At 41.4% G+C, this 21,396-nt stretch overlaps 1 protein-coding gene across 1 annotated transcript in view; it reads right to left on the bottom strand.

Annotated features, from left to right (window-relative positions):
- TRABD2A (TraB domain containing 2A) overlaps window positions 1–21,396 on the bottom strand; it is an 86,916-nt gene that overhangs the window by 22,901 nt on the left and 42,619 nt on the right. The window contains exon 3 of the mRNA XM_083353740.1: window positions 7,359–7,505. Within this exon, the coding sequence (XP_083209866.1) occupies window positions 7,359–7,505 (147 nt within the window). The remainder of the gene's footprint in view (window positions 1–7,358; window positions 7,506–21,396) is intronic.

Here is a 21,396-nt window from a genome sequence, read left to right as displayed (position 1 = left end):
GCATATAACATCTATCTTAAATTGCTTTAAATATTGAAAAACTTTCTTCCTCTTCTGCGGTGAATTTAGTCCATTAACATTCCAAGTTAAAAATTTAGTTGCCATGCATATCATCCAGAAGCCCTTGGACCACAGCCTTGATAGGACTAACTTCTTTAGGCCGTGCCCCTCCCACAGCTTGACTGTATGTACGTTGCGAAGAAACTGAAGACTTTTGCTGATCTTGTTCTATTATTTTCTTTGCTCGTTTTAAAGCAGCACGCGTCACTCTTTGCTCTCTAGGATCATCCAAAGAAGTTGTAACTTGATCTCCTCCCACGCCACTTTCCTCTGTTTCCTCCTCTTGTTGTTCTTCTTCTCCAGATCCTTTTCCAGCTTCCAGGAGCGTTAATGGGGTTGCTTTTAGGACATTATTGTAGAAATCACGCGCTTGCTTCACAGTAATCAACCGGTACCTTTTACCTTCATGCATCACCATCAGCCCCTGAGGAATCTCCCATCTGAACCTTATATCTCTTTGCTTGAGCTCATGCACGAGGAATGTATAATCCTTCCTTCCCCTTAAAATCCTTGGAGGAATTTCTTTTAAAACCAAAACTTCTTGTTCAGCAATCACCACTTTAACATCATAGGCAGCTTGTATAATTTGATCTCTGATCTCTCTTTTTGCAAAATAAACCACCACATCTCTAGGCAACTTCCTCTGTCTGGCAATCCATGAATTCACCCGAAACACTTTATCCATAGCTGCTCTTATTTCAGATGCTGGCAGGTTTAATACTTCTTCAAAAGCCTCAGAGATCAGCTGCTTCAAATCTTCTTTAGTATCCTCTTTTAAGCCTCTGATTCTGACAGCAAACTGCATCTGGTAAAATTGGGCTAAGCTTAAGTCCTTCTCCAGTTTGTCTCTTACATTTTCATTCTCTCTTACTTTAACTTCTAATATAGCATTCCTTTGAGCCAAATCATCCATCTTTTCATCTAATTCTTCCACACATTCCGCCACTTTATGCACTGAAGACAAAATGTCTACCTTCATCACGCTGAGCTTCTGTTCCATCCTCTCTTCCATTCTCTCCTCCAGTTTCTCCAATTTCTCCTCCATCTGCGCAAATTTGTCAGCCATTGATTGATTAATTGAGTCCAAAAGTTTATCCACAGCATCTCGAAACTCCTTCGCTGTCAGCGCTTCAGAAGGGTGCAACGCCTGTAAAGATGATTGTTGCACTGGCGAGGATCCACCACTCCGAAGAGTTTTAGGGGGAGGTTTCGCCGCCATCTTTTAATCCTCAAATATGACGCACTTTCACTTAGAGTTTAAAAAGTTCAAGTAGTTAGAGAGTATAATAAAATAAGCCTCTTCACCTTTATCTCTTGTATCGCTCTGCCTGCTCCTTTAAATCATAGTCCTTTCTTCAGGCAGGGATGGTTCGCAGACGCCTGGCTCTGCTCCAAAAAGTTCAGAGCAGACACGCCGGCCAGCTGGGAGCAACCCAGGCTTCGGGGGAGTTCAATCCTTCAGCCGCCCAAGCTCCGAGCTCAGGCGGCCTCGGAGAACTCAACCCCTACCTGGGGCCTCACCCCCTCCTCTTCTCCCGAGGAGGGGGCTTCAATTTCGCCCGAACAGCTGTTCGGCGCTGTTACGGGCGAAAAAACAAACAGCTGAGCTGCGGGCAGCCCGGGAAGGCTGTCTTCGGCGCCGCGACGCCACCGGAAGCCGGGAATATAGGGTCTTAAATAGGAGGAGGGAGGAGTATTAAATATGTTTGCTGCCTTGAGTTATTTATAAACTCGGGAGAAGGGCGGTATAGAAATATTAATAAATTAAATTAAAAAATTAAATAAAGATAATATAAATGGATAAAAATAAATAAACAAATTAAATTGTGAAACAGCATCTGGCAGCATCACTTACTTAACTTATAGTTTGGATTTTCAAAACCATTTAGTTTAGCTTAAATTCACTTTTAAAGGGTATAATAGGTTTTGAATAAGATACAGTTACAATGTATATTTTCAGAAGCTTGATATCAAAGAAAGGGACAGGAGATTCATATAAAAGACACCATAACTACTAGGAGAATAGAGGTTAAAAGATATCAGTTCTTTAAAAATGGCATTTGGAGTCAAATGACTTTAATGTTCACGCAAACGCTCACAAAGGTGTTCAGCATCAGTTTGGAAGGGCACAAGTACAAAGTTCAGAAGAGATAATGCTGTTCACATTAACCTCCTGGAGAAATCTTTCATATGAGTTCAGCTATCCTATTTTCAAAGACAGTCCTAGATAAATTACGCTGGATATTGATCTTCTAATAAATAGTTTTCAGCTGTAAACAGAACACTAGACTTATTGTGAAGGTTCCTACAGTGGGTTATGCCTCTGATTTCCTAAAGCAGCAAGGTCAAATTTCTTCATCCCATTGCAAAGGGATGGATAATAGGTGATTCATTAGAACTGTTGGGCACTTGAAACATCCTTTTTTGAACTTAAAACTGCTGCTTCAGGTTTAAAACAGATTGTTCCGACTTTACAGAAGTCCCAGTGGCCGTTCTGGAAACATTCCAGTCTCAAAAAGCACCTTGCTTCAAGCTGAAATACCTTGGGATTGGTTGGAACAGCATTTCTGGTGAGCTCAGAGTAATCTATTTTGAGATCAAACTAGATCACGTTGAGATCACAATATTTTGTACACCATTAAGAATAAGCATGGCTTCCAGTAATAAAAACAGAAACAGGAAGAAAGAAAAAAACAGTACCTCCACCAAAGAGAACACTTAAGGGAGGGAAGTACTCAGCATTGTAAAAAAGAAATCTTTACCCTAATATTCCCTTTTCCTACGGAGGAAGAGAACATCCTACCACATAGACCCATACAGCTAGGAGCCATAATAAAAACCCAAGATTAGTAGTAATAGATTGCCCACTGAAAGACTGGCCTGCCAAAGAAAAATTCAGCAGCAGTTAAAATATTCAATTTGTAATGCTTTTATTGCTTGTCAAAAGAAGAAATAGACCCAAAATATCCCCAAGTGTCCACCCCAAAATATCCCCAAGAAGAGTCTTACTGGCTAAAGTGATAAAACGTGCTGCTCTCCTTGTGCAATAGACTGTGACTTCTTGCAAAAACATTTTAGAGACTTCTTTTTCATTGTTATAGTCTTATTTCTTTAATACATTTTTCTCTCTCTGTTATACTTTTCTCTGCAATATTTCTCTTTTTACTGTTTTGGTTTTTGTAATTTGTATGAGTTTTTATCTTTTTTAAATAAAATTATTGTATATTAAAAAAAAAGGACCTTGCGACTCATAAATCAAAGAGATGCAACCTCGTTGTATCAGGGAGCAGCTGCCATTAAGCACTTTTTCATTCCAGGCTTTGTTCAACAAAGAATTTTGCTGATAGAAAATAGGATTCTTGTTCATTACAGTTCAACTGGTGGGACAAAAATGTGTGGGTCAGATGCTCTGAGAGGAAACAATCTTTAGTCCTGCTCTGTCTGTAAAAAGCTCCCCATGTCTATTCATATATTTGCATTGCAATAATTCTAAATAGCAGTGAATCCTCACTAATGAAGCCTCATGCATATCTGTCCCAAAGCTCCTTTTCAAAAGGCAATTGGACTTTCTTGGTTTTTTTCCCTTGAGGAAGACCTTTCAATTCTCATCCAAGAAGCTTCCTCAGTATTGGCTGAATGGTGAGGGAGCAGAAGGATTTATATTCCTTAGCAATTGTCTAAATATAAATCTTTCCATTCCCCGCCATTCAGCAGAACTGAAGAAGCTTCTTGGATGAGACATGAAATGTGTTCAAGGAAAAAAAACAACAAGAAAAGTCCAGTTGCCTTTGGAAAAGCACCTTTGGAACAACCATGAGCTGGATGATTGAGAATCTCTGTAGACACTTCATGAATATATTGTAGCTATATTCTAGAAAGGGTACAGAGAAGAGCAACAAAGATGATTAGGGGGCTGGAGGCTAAAACATATAGGGAACGGTTGCTGGAATTGGGTATGTCTAGTTTAATGAAGAGCAGGGTGAGGGGGTGACATGATAGCAGTGTTCCAATATCTCAGGGGCTGCCACAAAGAAGAGGGAGCCAAGCTATTCTCCAAAGCACCTGAAGGCAGGACAAGAAGCAACGGATGGAAACTAGTCAAGGAGAGAAGCAACCTAGAAGTAAGGAGAAACTTCCTGACAGTTAGAACAATTAACCAGTGGAACAACCTGCCTCCAGAAGTGGTGAATGCTCCAACACTGGAGGTTTTTAAGAAGAGACTGGACAGCCATTTGCCTGAAATGGTATAAGGTTTCCTGCCTGAGCAGGGGGTTGGACTAGATGACCTCCAAGGTCCCTTCCAACTTTATTATTATTATTATTATTATTATTATTATTATTATTATTCACTATGGGATGGATGATTAAATATCCCTTGATATTTTCGGTTTGAGGAGTATTGGAGCATCCTTGTGGCTAGATATGAAAGTGATCCAAAGTTTTTTCGGCATCGGTTTTGGGCTGTCAGGATTAGCTCTGCTCTCTTCAAGTGGATAATACATATAATTCGTAAAAGGAGAGAAAAGAAGATTGCCAATCAGCCGGCAACTGGCATAACTTATATCCTCCTTTGTGTCTTTTGACTAGAACCATCTCACCCTGAAGTTATTGAGAAATGTCATGAAGATCCATTGTCAAAGGGAAAGACATTACAGCCACACATGCTGAAGTTCAGACTTCCTCTCCTGGGTCCAGCTCTCCCTCCCATTCAACCAGAACGCTATCTAATTAAACGCTTTGTGAGCTCTGATGAGAAATAGGTCAGGTGAGTTTCAGTCGAGACTAGCAATCTGGTGGTTTGGTGTTTTTTAAAAGAATGTAATAATATGCGCGTGCATAACCACATGTTGTGTTCACGGGAGACTACTGAAACATGCCAGTGATGGAAAAGCTGCCTGATTTTCCCCGTGTGGATTGTTGGAGAGAGCCACCAGCATTGCACACTTTTAAGAGCAAGCATTAAATGAGATTACCCAGGGAGCCATGTGCATAAGACTCTCAAAAATCTTAGGGTCAGGATGCCCAAACATCTCAAACGCATGACTTGCCACTGAATAGCTGGCTGTCTCTTGGATAGCCGGCTATCCTGGATTGGAGGAGAGAAACCTTTGCCTAAACCAGCTTTTGCAAATGTAAGAAGGGGCTCTTTTTCCATATTCACCGAAAAACAAATTGCTTCAGAGGCAGAATGTCCACCTCATATTCCTCTGTCTCCAGATCGCACATACTGTAGATATGGGACTCCATATTTAAGAGATGTACCATAAAATCACTGCAACCTTGTAGGAAAATTGGTTCTAGGGGTAGAAATATAATACTTACAATAGCAGATGCAAATTACCTCTACCCACTCCTGAAAAGCACATATCAGAGACCTCTCATCTTATTTTGCAATACAGAGGTCTCTCATTTGACAACAGACTACTTGGCAGAATTCTTGCTACTACTGTATAAGCCTCTTATTAATACACCTTATTAATCAAAGCTCTGAGAGGCTTGCATTTGGGATTAACTGTTCCAGTCTGCTACTAGCAGCTTTGACAGCTTGGTGAATATTCTGAGTTCCAGAGAAATCTAAATAGAACTGTTCGTTAGCATGGCTCCCCTGGTATTCAATATATAGTGGGGTTTTTTGGTAAGACAGTGGATGGTTATCTGAAGGGTAGGCTCCCAAAATCCAGGGGCAGCAGTACAACTCTTCCATGGAATTTCCATCCTAAATCTGTGGTATTTTATTCACTCTTTTAAAGTCTCACATCGACCTCCCGTCTTCATTCTTATCTGGGACAGTGAAAAGTATGGAATAGCGGCTTGAATATGGAGTACATTTTTTACAAATAGAATTCCATCGCTAAACCAGGCATCACCTGACCACAACCTGTGACTTCATTGCTGGCTTCTTCACTGACGATCCTTGTTGAAAGCCAGCTGTAAAATATGCAAATGGGTAACCACAGAATGCTGCAATGGTCATAAATGACTGCCAGTTCCAAAGTGCCCCAATCTTGATATGACTGAGGGGTATGCTGTAACAGTCGTAAGTGCAAAGACCAGTTGTAAGATTACTTTTGCAGCACTGCCATAACTTTGAACAATTGCTAAATAGGGCAGTCATTAAGTGAGAACTACCTGTAATAGCTACTTATTAGTGGATATAAACAACAAAATGAAATTAACATGTGCTTCATTGTTTATAGAAGGCCTTTGATTATGTCATTCATGTCAAATTAATGTGCTTAGAAAAATGGGAAACATAGGACATCTCACTATCCTCATGTAAAAGCTCAGGAAGCCATTGTATAGACATGGCAAAACAGACTGGCTCCAATTTGGCAAAGTACTGTAGAGAGACAAATCCATTTTCCCCTAGTTTGCTGTATCTTTTTAAAGAGCAGTGTGGTGGCTTAGAAGTGGAGCTCTCGCTTTACAATCAGGAAGATATGAGTTCAATCCTAGGTAGCCGCAAATATTTCCCTCTCTGGGCGCAAAGAGAAAATATCTGCTGTGAACTCTGCATAGGCAGCAGGAAGGGCATCCGGCCAGTAAATGCTCAGCTCCATTCAGTTACCCCGATTTTACCCCAATGCAAGGGATTAAAGGTAAAGGTAAAGGTTCCCCCGCACATGCGTGCTAGTCGTTTCCGACTCTAGGGGCCGGTGCTCATCTCCGTTTCATAGCCGAAGAGCCAGCGCTTGTCCGAGGACGTCTCCGTGGTCATGTGGCCGGCATGACTAGACGCCAAAGGTGCACGGAACGCTGTTACCTTCCCACTGGAGCGGTCCCTATTTGTCTACTTGCATTTTGACGTGCTTTCGAACTGCTAGGTTGGCAGAAGCTGGGACGAGTAACAGGTGCTCACTCTGCTACGCGGCACTCGGGATTCGACCCACCAAACTGCCGACCTTCTGATCGACAAGCTCAGTGTCCTAACCCACTGAGCCACCGCGTCCCTTAGATGCAAGGGATTACAGGGTCGTTAAAAAGAAAAAAAGTGGTATCTTTTAAAAATTAAGTTGAATTAAAAAGTATGTGTTCCCTCCGTATTGCAATAAAACATTTAATTCATAAAACATATTATAAACTCTCTTCTTATCCAGCAAATCAGAAACAGCCCATCCAGTGCCAACAAACAAAATGTGTCTGGAAGTACAACTGCCAATTGCAGTGTTAACAAAGAAGCATGCATGCTGATTTTGAACAGTGAAAATAAACTTGTTTTTGGGGATATGGACAGTTCACAGGAGAAACTAACTAGCAATCCTGTGAGCAGCACAAGGGAATGGGGAGACACAACTCACCTGAGAAGTATCATGATTGAAGATGACGGTGTTGAGGTCTCCACAGTTGTAATGCTTGATAAGGTCCTCTGTATTGTACGGAATCTGTAGACTGCCTGCTCGGAGATTCTCCTGCTGCAAGAGAGTCTGATTCAAAGCAAAGATCACCTGGGAAGGGAAGAGGAAAAGGGAGAGTTCCCAATCAGTCCTTAACCTCATTTGTTATATAATATACATTAAACTGGAATAATAAATATTTGATATCCATTTGTGTGTGGGTGTGTACTCTAAACACATCTTTTAAACATTCAACCACCCACAAAGAAGAAAATAATTTATATAATCAGTTATTGTAAGAATGTTGTCATCATTGATGTCCCAAAATGAAGACACTTATAGGCCTGGGCAAGACCCATATTCAGAAAAAAGTCAACGGAGAATATTTCTGGAACTCGTCCAGCACCAGTTGGCCTCTGCTTTAACCCAACACATCCTTTCCCCATGGCTCACATGAGAGACTTCCCACAGCAACAGCGGAGTTGTTAAATTTGGGAAATACAGGTCGTCCTCAACCGATGACCAAAATTTCTGATGCTGCGTGAAACATCTGTTAAGTGAATTTTTGTCCCATTTTGCAACCTTTCTTGTCGCGGATGTTCAGTGAGCCATTGCAGTTGTTAAGCGAACCTGGCTTCCCCATAGACTTTGCTCGTCAGAAGGTGTTCACATGACCCTGGGACACTACAACCGTCTTAAATAATGAATCAGTTGCCAAACGTCTGAATCTAGGTCACGTGACCACGGGGAAGTTGCAACGGTCGTCAGTGTTAAAAAAAGCTATCATGTCACTTTTTTCAGTGCCATTGTAACATTGAACGGTCACTAAATGAACTGTTGTAAGTCGAGGACTACCCGTGGATTCAATTAATAAATGAGGTGCTTGGTTCAAATAGATGCTGGCAGGTACTCCATGCACTTCTATGTCCTCTTCACATCTTTCACTGTTCAAATTTGGATCGCTCCACAGTGCTACTGAAATTATTCAATGCACTGAAAATTTCAAGTATTTACTCAACTTCTTCGCTTAAGGAAAATGTAACCAGTCTGTTACTGTATTAAATTGAATGGATCACCGGTTGGAGGAGAAAGGGTGCTTAATCCTTCCTTTGGGTCCGTTTCTTCTCTGCCTGTGATTTTTTTTTTGGAAACTCTGAACAACAGCAACAAAATTCAAGGTAAAAAGGTTTCAGCTCCATTTCCCTCCTATTAGTTTCAGATGTCTTACGAAAATATTTAAAAAAAAATAAATTAGGTGAAGTTTGGTTGTTGTTTGAGCGCAATTTTAATTTAGCTCACTGTTTAAATTTGGAAGAGTAGTCATTTGGCAGGAGCTTCTTCACCAGAAGCTAAAAGAGAACCATGCTGTGGCTTCCGTAATGGAGGCTATTTAGTGGATGTTGGGTAACTTTCCACAGGAGAAGGGCAGATCTTGAAATGCCAAAGAAAGCTTATAACCAACCAACCGCTAATAAGCTTCCTTGTACATATTACAAGACTACAGTACTGTTACTTAACACAAGAAACATGTTTGCACGCTACAGCATTTCTGGCTCACAATGGACAAGCAATTTCACTGCTCCATTCAGCAAGCAGGAAATCCACTTCAGAAGCCAAATCAATGAAGTTTATGGAGCAACACAATTCACCGGAGTCCCTTGATTCCAAGAAAGTGCAGAACCATCTCAGTGCTTCCAATTAATGACCCTTTCCTCTGAAGAACTACAGATAGTCCTCAAGTTACGAACGTTCACTTAGCGAATGTTCAAAGTTACGACATCCCTGCCAAAAAGTAGTTATAGTTATGCATGTTGCAACATTACAGCAGTCGTTTGCACTTAACAAATGACCACAGAGATGCTGCAACATGCTACTTTGGTGCCGTGCCTGAGAGTCCTGAACTGTCCATGCTCGCCTCCTGCGCAGCCTTGGGTGCCGGAACCCTTTTACAGCCAGGCAGAGAAGCACCAGCCCAACCTCCCCCCTTCCCTGCCAAGCCCCGGCACCTCTCACAAGTGAGCACGGCCCTGCTCCGCTACTTGCTGGAGTGCTGAACCTGCCCGAATTTCACCAACTGCACTGCTGTGAAGCTGGAGAGCTTGGCCCATCACCCCCCCCCCCGCTCCCCTCACTTCCCCAAAGCATTCCTTCACTAAATTGCAATGGAAATTGCGGTTGTAAATCGAGGACTCTCTGTATGTAATGTTAAATATGTAATGACTTATGATAAATTGTAATGGAAATTGCAGTTGTAAATCGAGGACTCTCTGTATGTAATGTTAAATATGTAATGACTTATGATCTGAGATCCCTGAATGTTCTTTAAAAAAAAAGGAAATAAAAGGAAAACGTTAGAATTCCTAGATCAAACGTCACATTTTTTTAAAGTAAAGCCCCCTCCTAATCCTTCTGAGCCGTCATGTACTTTTTCTACCTGCCTAAATCAGTTTTCATACAAACAAAACAAAATCCACCGTTTTGCAATAATAGTAGAATTCCCTGTAGGTCAAACCATGAGCAAAAATAACCAAAATACAATTTCCTTATGGTCTTATGAGGGCATAAACTTAATTAAATACGATTCACCTAGTGTATGAATAAAGATGCAATTAAGAAACCAATATTCTTTCACCGTTCTGTAAACGGTGGAAACTTTATGGCCTCACTCACAAGCTAATAGCTGTTGTAAATGGAATCCTCTTACGTCCAACCTCACAGCTCTCCAATAACAATTTTTTCTAGCAAATGTTATCGCATTCAGAGATTGCAATACCAGGTGCAGCTTCAAACAGGGCACCCTTTGTGAAAAGTTTATCTTCAGTACATAGTCAAGTGACCTGCAGTCTGAGGCTTTCATAACAAGGAAAAAAAAATCCAGGGCTGGTGAATTTGAAGGCGCTCTCTTCACATGGAAGTGCTTTTGTTCAGTGAGAAAAGTGTGGGGGAGGAAAGCGTGGAGAAAATGCAAGCTTATCTCAAAGTGGGCACCCAAAATAAATGGCATGTGGCAAGTACATGACCCTAGTTCTCTTTTTCAGTATTTCCTTTCCAGATATCCTTCTGTAAGCTAGCAGTTCTGTAATGTCCTGAATATCCAAGGCATTTTGTGGGTAGTATCTCAGCCATGGTTTACATAAACCTTGCCAAAAGTAACTTGGCATTATCCACCTAATATCCACCTGCAGGTTAGGTCTGCAGTCTAGTGTTTTAGCTAAGGTGGTCCAGAGATCTAAATTGGATGATGAAGGTCCACAGCTTAGTCAACAAGAGTGTTCAAGTTCTAAGTCGGAGATGTTTCTTAAAGATCTGTCTTCTTATTCATCCAGGTCATGGTTGCCCCAAAAGTGCTTTTTCAAAAGGCAACTAGACTTAGTTTTTTTTTTTCCCCTTGAAGACGTTTCACTTCTCATCCAAGAAGCTTCTTCAGCTCTGACCAAATGGTGAAGGATGGAAGGAGTTATATTCCTTGCAGTTTCTTACGTATTTCTTAAATATGTTCTGCAGTAATTTAAGGAATGCTTTGCAAAATTTGGCTCTGATTTAAGGTGCATTTGATACATCCTTCAGAGCAGGGCTCCCGAAATTCTTCAGCAAACTGATCCCTTCATAAAGGTTCAGACTGTTCACTGGCCTCCAAATGCTTACTGTATTACAATTATTTTAATAGGACTGCTACTAAGAAGAATAACAGCATTAACCCCTCGGATAGTCCCATTGACTCTGGAGGCCAATAATGACCACTTTGGGAACCCTTCTTTAAAATGTATAAGTAGTCCTGTGCTTTCGGAAAAGATTATCCCCTGGTAAGTTTTGCGTTATTTTACTTCTGGCTAAACATGCAGTTTAAGCTAAATCTAGTCTGGGATGCATGACACTTAGATCACATCGAGTTTAGCTCTAAGGACAAGGCAGAATGGAGACTTCTGTTTTTAGATCTCCAGGATGGCTTCCTCCCACTTAAACAGTAAAAAGAAAAGGGATAATTCTCTCCCACCCCCCCTCACCACCACCACCACCACCATTACCACTCACTCTTTTATCCAATTAAAATGCCCTCTTCCAAAACTGCTCTTTGCTCTGCTGATTAGAACATAATAGTGGTGTACGAAGTCTTTTCCATTTTGAATTCAAAATACCCCTCTTTGAATGCAAAGCAGCTGTTTCACATTCAAAATGGGTGGTTTTTCCATCATTCAGAGAGTGTTCGGAGCTTCAGACAGATCTGTTTAGAACTTACAATTGGTCAAAACAGCCCGTTTCAGATGAGAAACAACTGTTCCAACCTCAAAAGGGGCCGTCTTAAGTGGAAAACACTTTTCAAAATGTTTTGAATTCAAACCTGTTTTGTTTACACCTGACATGGCACATGAGCCTCTCTTCTTCCATGCAGAAACTAGCTACTTGGCAATATTTCACTGAGAAAACTTCACCGAAAGATTTATTTTCCTCTCCTCGACAGCAGCGGCAGCACTATCAACACCATCGTTATTGGATATAATATAATATCGTGACTGAAAAGACCATCACTGTGATTCCTTTGATTTGTGGACACTCCATCACTGGAGGTTTTTAAGAAGAGACTAGACAGTCGCTTGTCTGAAATGGTAAACTGGAAACGAGGATAATAGGACCATAGAAGTTCTTCTACATCTATAGCAGGGGTTCCCAACTGGGGGTGCCCTAACCCCTGAGGGTGTGAGATGATATTCCAGGGGGTGCGAAAACTTGGGTTTTCAAAATTATAGTGTATATATGCATAATTCATTGCCGTTATTTTGAACTTTTGTAAGGGGTGCGAGACTAAATCAAAAGTGTTCTAGGGGTGCGGGGCGTAGAAAAGGTTGGGAGCCGCTGATCTATAGCATATAAGTCAAAGAAAAAATGTTTTAACTTATTAATTCCATGTTCATAAATATACAACTGAATATAAAGAAGCTGAACTCTTCCCTTAACCCAAGTATGTTTCATCCAGGATTTTTTAAGAATGACATCCACTAATAAATGAATTTATTATTGTGTTGGTCGCACAGTCAGCCAGATGTTTAAACTGGATTTGACATTTTTATCCACCTATGAAAGTCCTTCCCAAGGACCTGGGATAGGCAGATATTGTTTGATGGCGTTAAAAGGACCACTACAGGATGTAAGCTGTTACAGGTAAACCTATCTTTTGCAATTGGCTGATGGAGATTTTGTCAGTGCCAATGGTGTTCAGGTAATGCTCCAGATTGTTTTAGTATTTCACCCAAGGGGCCTAATACTATTGGTATTATCTTTGCTTTCTTTTTCCACAGTCATTCTCCTTCTGTCTGCAGTCTTTGTATTTTGCAATTTCCTCCTGTTCTTCCCCTTCTATTCTGCTGTCTCCAGGTATTATCACATCCACTAGCCAGACTTTTTTTTGTCTTTGTTATTGAGAATGGTCAATTCTGTTATGTGACAGGTGTTTGCCTGTTTGAATTCTAAAGTCCCAGAGCATTTTAGCTTCTTCATTTTCTATTAATTTGTCTATTCCCAGGTCCCATCATGCTTTCTTGCAGGTAAATGGTATTTCTTGCAGATCTTCCAAGGCATTTGTTGTGCCACTATAGTCTGTCGCGTGACCTTCTTGCAACAACTAACTAGGTGGTCCACTGTTTCTCCCACTTTTTTGGAGAGGCAGCACTTGCTGTCTGTTACTGTCTAGTCTAGTAGGACTTTGTATGGATTTGTTCTTAAGGCTTGGTCTTCTACAGCCAGAATTAACCCCCTATTTCTTTCCTCAATTTTCCCTCTGTTAGTCATTACCAGGTCTTGTTACTGGCTTCGTCTGCTTTTTTTTTAATATAGTGGCCATGTAATACTTTACTTTGCCATGTCATTTTATTCTTCATTTGGTCTTTAAGTCAGTTTGGTCTCTCCAGGACTCAGTAAGCCTTCCTGGTAAACTAGCTTCAGTGCATCTTTTTCACTGTCCTTCAGATATTTGTTCAATCCCCTTTTTTCTTCTTCAAATATCTGGTGTACACGCATCATTTCACATGAATTTATTGAAGTCTGGTATTCTACCAAAGGAGCAATTAACAAGCATATTTAGATCCAGTATATGAATATGTAAGAAACCAGATCATTCAAATGACCAAACAAGACAGTCAATCAGCTGCTCAGAATTTAAATATAGCTCCAAACAAACAACCAATCACACGGCCAACTGACCACATTGGCACACAAGACATATATAAGCTAAAGAGGACAAGAAAATCCTGTTGATGATGATATCTAGTCTGGTAATGAAATGTTCAGAAACTAAATTGAAACAAGTTTGGAGAGCAAATGACTGCCAAAATCTAAAACCCGATCTTCAAGTATTTTTATTATTTCATTGTTACTATCCCGGGCTTTTAGTTCTGCTCGTCTCCACTCTATTGTTCCAGCTATATATTTAATGACTGGAATTGCCCTGGTATTAACTGCCTTGATGATATTTCTTCCACTGTGTTTGGGTTTGCTTATGTTTGATGCTACAGTATTGGCATATTTTAAATACTGGTGCTAGCTGTTTGTTTGGAACAAGCTTCAGTGCAGGCACCATACTTGTTTGTTTTTATGTTATTCTTTGTTATTCTTTGTTTCCATTCTTCTTTTTCTTTAGTTAGAGGACTTTGTTCTTTCTGAGCAGAAGGCAGAGGAGAGGGTGCCTGATTTGGTATGAAAACAATTCAATATCTGTGCTGGCTTCCTCTACTGCCAACTGGTTTGCCTCTATAGTCTGAAGTACTTCTGGCAGGGCTTCAGTTTCTTAGCTCTGGGTAGATCTTTACAGTTCTTCCAATTCCGCTTCTGTGAATACTTTATTTATTATAATTCGATGTTGCTCTGTTAGCCTCTGTTTTGTTATTTCTGATGTTGCACTTTCCAGAATTGGTCCATTCTTTTCAGATATCTTCTTCTTGTTGGGCTTGATTTGTAATAATAGATTATTTATTTTCATTTTTGTGTATTTGCAATGGATAAACATCTTTTCTTCTAGTAGTTCTGCAGTTGCTGATCCTGGCTGCTCAACCAAACCAAATGTCCAGGAATTCTAACACCCAGTGCATGATGACTTCAGCAAGGACTGATCTGATATAAATTATGTCTCTTATATTCTTTAAGGGAGAGACATTCTTCATCTAGCTCCTGTGATGAGATCTGTCCAGTAGGCTGAACCTCTCATAGCTCTCATCTTACTTAGAGCACACAAGTCTTACTGGGGGATGATGAGGATAAGGATGAGATTTTTATTCTACCTTTTTAAAAAGTATTTTGGCAATTCAAGGGAGCAGGCTTACCTAATCCTGCTTCTTCCTATTTTTCCCACAACAACAACCCTGTGAGGTGGGTTGCGTTAAGAGAGTGTGACTGGCCCAAAGTCACCCAGCTAGCTTTCATACCTAAGGAAGAACTCACAGTCTCCTGGTTTCTAGGCCAGCACCTTCTAGTTTGTATGATTTGATTTGACCTGATGTGATTAATTAGATTTTATCATACCGACATCTATAACAATCTGCTTTTATACCAAACTTTATATATGCAAATATGCAAATCTTGGCATATAAAATAGTCATTGTTAAGCCTATATAGCTGTTAAAGACAACACTAAGGCTTCACTAGACTAACTGGCATGAAACAAAGTCTATCCTTCGCACATAATGCATGATCATTCCTGTACAAAACTCAAAGCAAATGCAGAAATGTGGTAATATATAGGTAGTCCTCAACTTACAACCATAATGGAGCCCAACATTTCTGTTGTCAAGTAAGACATTTGTTAAGTGAGTTTTGTCCCATTTTACAATCTTTCTTGCCTCAGTTGTTAAGTGAATCATTGCAGTTGATAAGTTAGTAACCTGGTTGTTAAGTGAATCTGGCTTGCCCATTGACTTGGCTTTCCAAAAGGTTGCAAAAGGTGTTCACATGCTCTTGGGACACAGCAACGGTCATAAATATGAACCAGTTGCTAAGGATCTGAATTTTGATCGCGTAAACATGGGAATGCTCCAAAGGTTGTAACTGTGAAAAATGATCATAAGTCACTTTTTTCAGTACCATTTTAACTTTGAACGGTCACTAAACAAACTGTTGTAAGTCGAGGACTATCTATACACACAAATGATGCATTCTTAAAAATATGTTTTTTTTAATAAGGCTTAGAGGCAACTGCTATTGTAATCAAACACAGAAGAAGCTGTTTCTAGTTACAGCTGATGCTCATTTAGCAATCGCAATTGGGACCGGCAACTCAGTTGTTTAAGTGAAACAGTTGCTAATTGAAACAGTACTTATGAACTTACTGCAGCTTTCCTTTGCTTTACACACCTGCAAAGGTTGAAAAGTTACTTTTTCATCACTGGTATAACTGTGAACAGTTGTTACATGAGGCAGACGCTAAACAAGGACTATCTGTATCACAATCTAAGAAAAGGGTCATTCTTGCAATATTTTCAATATTTTAAGACAAGGCATACCAGGATATATGAACATGTCTGGACTTTGAGCAAGAGTACAATCACAAATTAAGAAACCAGCTCCTCAAACCCCAGGCCAGATTTATATATATAGTGGCGTAGGCGTGAGCCTAAATGGACTCCAGAAGATGGTAGAGGACAGGAAGGCCTGGAGGAACGTTGTCCATGGGGTCGCGATGGGTTGGACACGACTTCGCAGCTAACAACAACAACAACAACATATTTTATAACATAAGGTCTCCAAGTGAGCAGTGCAAATCTTAACTGTACAACTTCTCATTCAGCTCAGCAACTTCTCTTTTGCTTTAAGCCTGAATCTTGAATCTTTCTGAAGAGAATTGCAACAGCAAACATAATCCCAAGGGAAAGACATATTCAAGGATATGTTACCCCAATCACTGTGCAATGGCCGGGGGTAGGCCATCTCAGGCATACCAAAACAAACAAATAGCCACACACCAATTTCAATGTTAATTTTTTTTCTCTCTCTCAACAAGCAATTCCACCATTTTCCATATTAGGAAAAGCTCCCCGCCACCAATTAAATGTTGGTGCAGCATCCCCTAAGGTAGAATTGCTACTTAAAAGCAGAAAAGATTAAAACAATGTGAAGTATTCGTTGTTTAACCAAAGTATGGATTGCTTTTTATTTTTATTTTCACCTTCAACCAAAGTGTGCTGAATGTGAATGTACTGTATATTTTCGCTCCTTTATCCGGTTCAGTGCACTGGCATTCAAAACCTTTTCTACGTGCCGCAAGTATCTCTCTCCTTCTCCACAAGCGATACTCTCCATCCTTGCCAAAATGAATTCATGCCAAAGTGTCTCTTGAAAAGATGCACCAAAAGAACAAATGTAACAACTGTACTGGACTTTGCCGACACAGAGAAAACGTTAGCACGGTAGAAAATAAATGATTAAGCTTTGTAGTCAAGATACTGCTTAGCTGCCCTTTTTTGGGGGGGGGGCGCTAGGATTTCTTCAGCTGTCAGGACAAGGGTTTTTGGCCAGGGAACGGAGGGATAAGAAAGAGACACATCCCTTTTACCAGCATTGTTAGAACAGCCTGCTAGAGGCTGCATGGAGAGAGGAGGGGGTTAGAGTTCGGCAGATGCCTTTTTTGTCAAAGACAAAAGACCCCCGGCCATCCTCTCCACTTTTCATCACTTTCATCCAGGCTGGATCAAAGTGCTGCTCTACATATGAAAGGGATCTGGCATTATGCGCCTCAAATTAGCCTATCGCCACCCCGCTAGCCTCTGAGGCCTCTCAACAAAGGCTCCCACATCTGTTCCATCCCTTTGCCTCATCTTCTCTCTCTCTCTCTCTCTCTCTCTCACTCACTCACTCTGCACGAGCATGTGTGTGCATTTGTTTTCAGCTCTCCGTTTGGAGAGCCATTCAGCTCCATGAATTATAGCCGAAGCTGAACATCTTCCTGGATTCAGGAGGACTGCTTGGTTGTCCTGCATTCTCCCAGGCATCGTTTCAACCTGCCACATCACTCAAGACCCTCACACACTGGGAATGCTTGCACAATTGACTACTTCTCAGTTGTCTTCCTCTTCACCTGACACAGGGGACCGGGCTCTGTGTCTCGTAAGCAAAGGCTGCGGCCCTGAATCAAAGCAATCCTTGAATCAAAGGCAGCATGGCTATGAAAGTCAATAATTCTCTTTTGTCATGGAAATGGTTCGTGCCAAGCACCATGAAGAAGAAAAGTGGAACTTTTCACTCAAATGCTTCACTCAAAATGCTTCCTTAGACGTGCTACGTCTAACTCTCAGATGCTTTCAAAGCCTTTCGCAAAGTGCATAAGCAAAACATTGTCCTTGATGACAACACGCTGTAGGAAGAACGAGCCAGAATATGATTGCACAAAACAGATGGGCAAATTTCCAGATTTTATGCAACAAATGTCTGCCATCAACGTGACTTTTATTCTAGGATTTTCAAGGAATGGTACCCTCATTCAGCATTCAACTTATTTTATTTGTGCTAAACTTAATTTTCAAATAGAAACCCTGCTTCATAATTTCTAAGTGCTGAAATACAAAACTGAAAAACTGAAATATATTCGCAGATGTAATATCGCCCAGCTATCTCTTAAATAACACACGTTAAATACCTGCTCTGGGTTCATAGTCTTGGGATGTCCTATTGAATCAAATTCTTTTAATAATTTTTCATCCAATGGAGGTTTGTTATAAGAAATACTCAAATATTTCCCCAGATCAAATATGATTGATGTATAAGGAGCCATTATAATAAAACAAGTCATAGACATTTTTATGAGACATTTTCTGGATAAATTGACATCAAAAGTGTTAGATACAAAATAAAACCAATGGCTTTCTAAAATTTAACAGTCAATTTCTATGCTTATTAACTATTAATCCCAACGGATGCAAAGCAAGACTTCCTAGCATTCAGTCTGGATTCACTTTAAAACTGCTATCCAGAAATATATTTTAACAAATACAGAACTAAGAGAAAAAGCAGATCAGCTTTAACAAACATCCACAGATCAGATATAGGCAGGTTGTTATCTTGCTAGTTGTAAACTACCTTTTGTCCTTGAAACTGGGCACCCACGCAAAAAATACTAGTGAAGATAAACAGGACCCCAACATAAGATTAACAGTCCGAAAGTCTAGCTGACCATACATATATGGGCATCCTTAGGGTGAGAGAGAAATGATGAAACATGAGTTGTGATGAAAACTCTCCTCTTTTGTAGTTGAATGTGATTGCATGTAAGTAAAAAAAGGGGGGGGGACAGAGTTTGTATGGTAACATCATGGCATACATTTCTTCATTTTGGTGAAATTTTGGCTTGCTGTAGATATCCTTGCAAAAATAGTATAACTTGGCTACAGCAAGCTGGCTGCAGCAAGTTGTCCTAAATCCTTTTCTCAGCCATTCTATAACATTTCCCTTCTGCAAATTTGACAAGTTCCCCTTCAATTCCCTACTGAAGAGTACTGGGCCTAAAGCGAAACCTTGCGGTACCCCACTGCTTACTTCTCTCCATGTGGATCTAGTACTGCTGAGAACTACTTGTTGAGCACGGTTTGCCAACCAGCTGCAGATCCATCTGGTGGTGATGTTGTCTATTCCACCTTTTTCTAGCTTACCAAGGAGTATGTTGTGGTCTACTTTATCAAATGCCTTACTGAAGTCTAAGTATACTACGTCAACAGTATTTCGCTGGTATATTAGTTTAGTCACTTTGTCAAAGAATGAAATAAGATTGATTCTTTTCCCCTTTAGTATTTTCATCCACGAAATTTCTTAGGTTCTCTCTGAATTTGTTAAAGTCAGCTCTTTTGAAGTTCAAGACACTGTTTGGATTGTTTTCTGTTGCTAGTGTTTGCATTATATTAAATTCCAGTATGATGTGGTCATTTTCGCCCAAGATTCTGGCAACTTCAACTCTCTCTATCATGTCTTCTCTATTATGTGCCATGTGCCATGATGTTACCATACAAACTCTGGGGTCTAGGACAACTCCCTGCAGCCAACTTTCTGCAGCCAACTCGCCAGCATCAACTTGCTGTGGCCAACTCACCAATGGATAAGAGTTACACTAATATCGAAGAAATGGTGGAATAGAATCATTAAAGAAAGGATGCCAAAGGAGGGACACAACGAAATGTGAATGACAAAAAAAATGTTTTAGTTAAATTGAATTATTAAAACTGTCTTGTGGTGAGTTGTCCCATGCTGAGTTGGCTGTGGCGAATTGACCATGGCAAGAAAGCCGTGGGAAGTTGGCCGCAGCAAGTTGTCCCAGTCCACTGAGAAAATGGGAAGAGTATGCTTGAATGTTATTTTGAAAATAAATTCTAAATTCCTAAACAAGTCATCCTATAACTCAGAATCTGCAACAGCCTGCACACTTGTGAAGATTCTTGCACAGGAGTGTGTGGGCTTTACTATTATTCTAAGCTAAGCCTGGCTGATTTCAAAGTTAATTTAAAATGGATTGCATCCCGTTCTCCACTGTATTTTTTTTTCTCTCTTCCACAAGAGGAGGAGGAGGAACAGCTCCATACTGGGAAGTAGCCCAAGTAGAGGGCTCTATTCTTGGCATTAATTGTTGGATCTGTGCCCCTCCTGGCTAGCTTATGCGGCCCGGGAGGAGACACGAGGCTGGTTCCATGCAGTAATAACTGCTTCTTTGAAGGAGGGTGTCTTCCCTGCTGCCTTGAAGGAGGTGGTGGTGAGACCCCTCCTCAAGAAGCCTGCCCTGGACCCGGCTGTTTTAAATAACTATTGTCCAGTCTCCAACCTTTGCTTTTTGGCGAAGGTTGTTGAGAGTGTGGTGGTGCATCAGCTTCCTCTGTTCCTGGAGGAAACTGATTATCTGGACCCGTACCAATCAGGTTTCAGGCCCGGATACAGCACGGAGACGGCATTGGTCGCACTGGTGAATGATCTCTGGAGGGCTCAGGACAGGGGTTGCTCCTCTGTCCTGGTCCTATTAGATCTCTCAGCGGCTTTTGATACCATCGACCATGGTATCCTACTGCGGCGTCTCAGGGGGTTGGGAGTGGGAGGCACCGTTTTACGGTGGTTATCCTCCTATCTCCTGGGCCGTTCGCAGTCGGTGTTGACGGGAGGGCAGAGATCCGCCCCGAGGCCTCTCATTTGTGGAGTTCCTCAGGGGTCGGTTCTCTCGCCCCTCCTGTTCAACATCTATATGAAGCCGCTGGGTGAGAGCATTCGTGGTTTCGGGGTGGGGTATCATCAGTACGCTGATGATACACAACTTTTTCTTTCTACCCCGAACCAACCCAGCGATGCCCTCGCTGTGATGTCCCGTTGCCTGGAGGCGGTCCAGGTCTGGATGGGGAGAAACAGGCTTCGTCTCAATCCCGCCAAGACTGAGTGGCTGTGCATATCGGCATCTCGGGTCAACCAGACTATTCCATCTCTAACGATGGGGGGGTGAGGTGTTACCCCCCGTTGATAGGGCTCACAACTTGGGCGTCCTCCTGGATTCACGGCTCAATTTTGAAGACCATATAGGAGCCGTGACCAGGGGGGCTTTTGCCCAGGTTCGCCTGGTGCGCCAGTTGCGACCCTATCTGGACCGAGATGCCCTACGCACAGTCACTCATGCGCTCGTGACCTCCCATTTAGACTACTGCAACACTCTCTACATGAAGCTACCCTTGAGGACCACCCGGAGGCTTCAGCTGGTGCAGAATGCGGCCGCGCAAGTTGTGATGGGGGTTTCCCAATACTCCCATGTAACACCTCTACTCCGCGAGCTGCATTGGCTTCTGGTTGCCCGCCGGGTGAGATTCAAGGTGCTGGTGATGACCTATAAAGCCCTAAATGGCTTGGGTCCGAGATATCTGAGGGAACACCTGCTGCTGGCATCAAGTTCCCTTCGTCCAGTGCGCTCCCACAGCGAGGGTCTTCTCAGGGTGCCACCGGTAAGAGATTGCTGGTGGATGACACCCAGGGATAGGGCCTTCTCAGTGGGTGCGCCTGCCCTTTGGAA

Source organism: Vipera ursinii (assembly GCF_947247035.1).
Source record: "Vipera ursinii genome assembly, chromosome: 2".
NCBI classification, from domain to species: domain Eukaryota; kingdom Metazoa; phylum Chordata; class Lepidosauria; order Squamata; family Viperidae; genus Vipera; species Vipera ursinii.
This window is presented reverse-complemented; position numbering and strand designations above follow the sequence as displayed.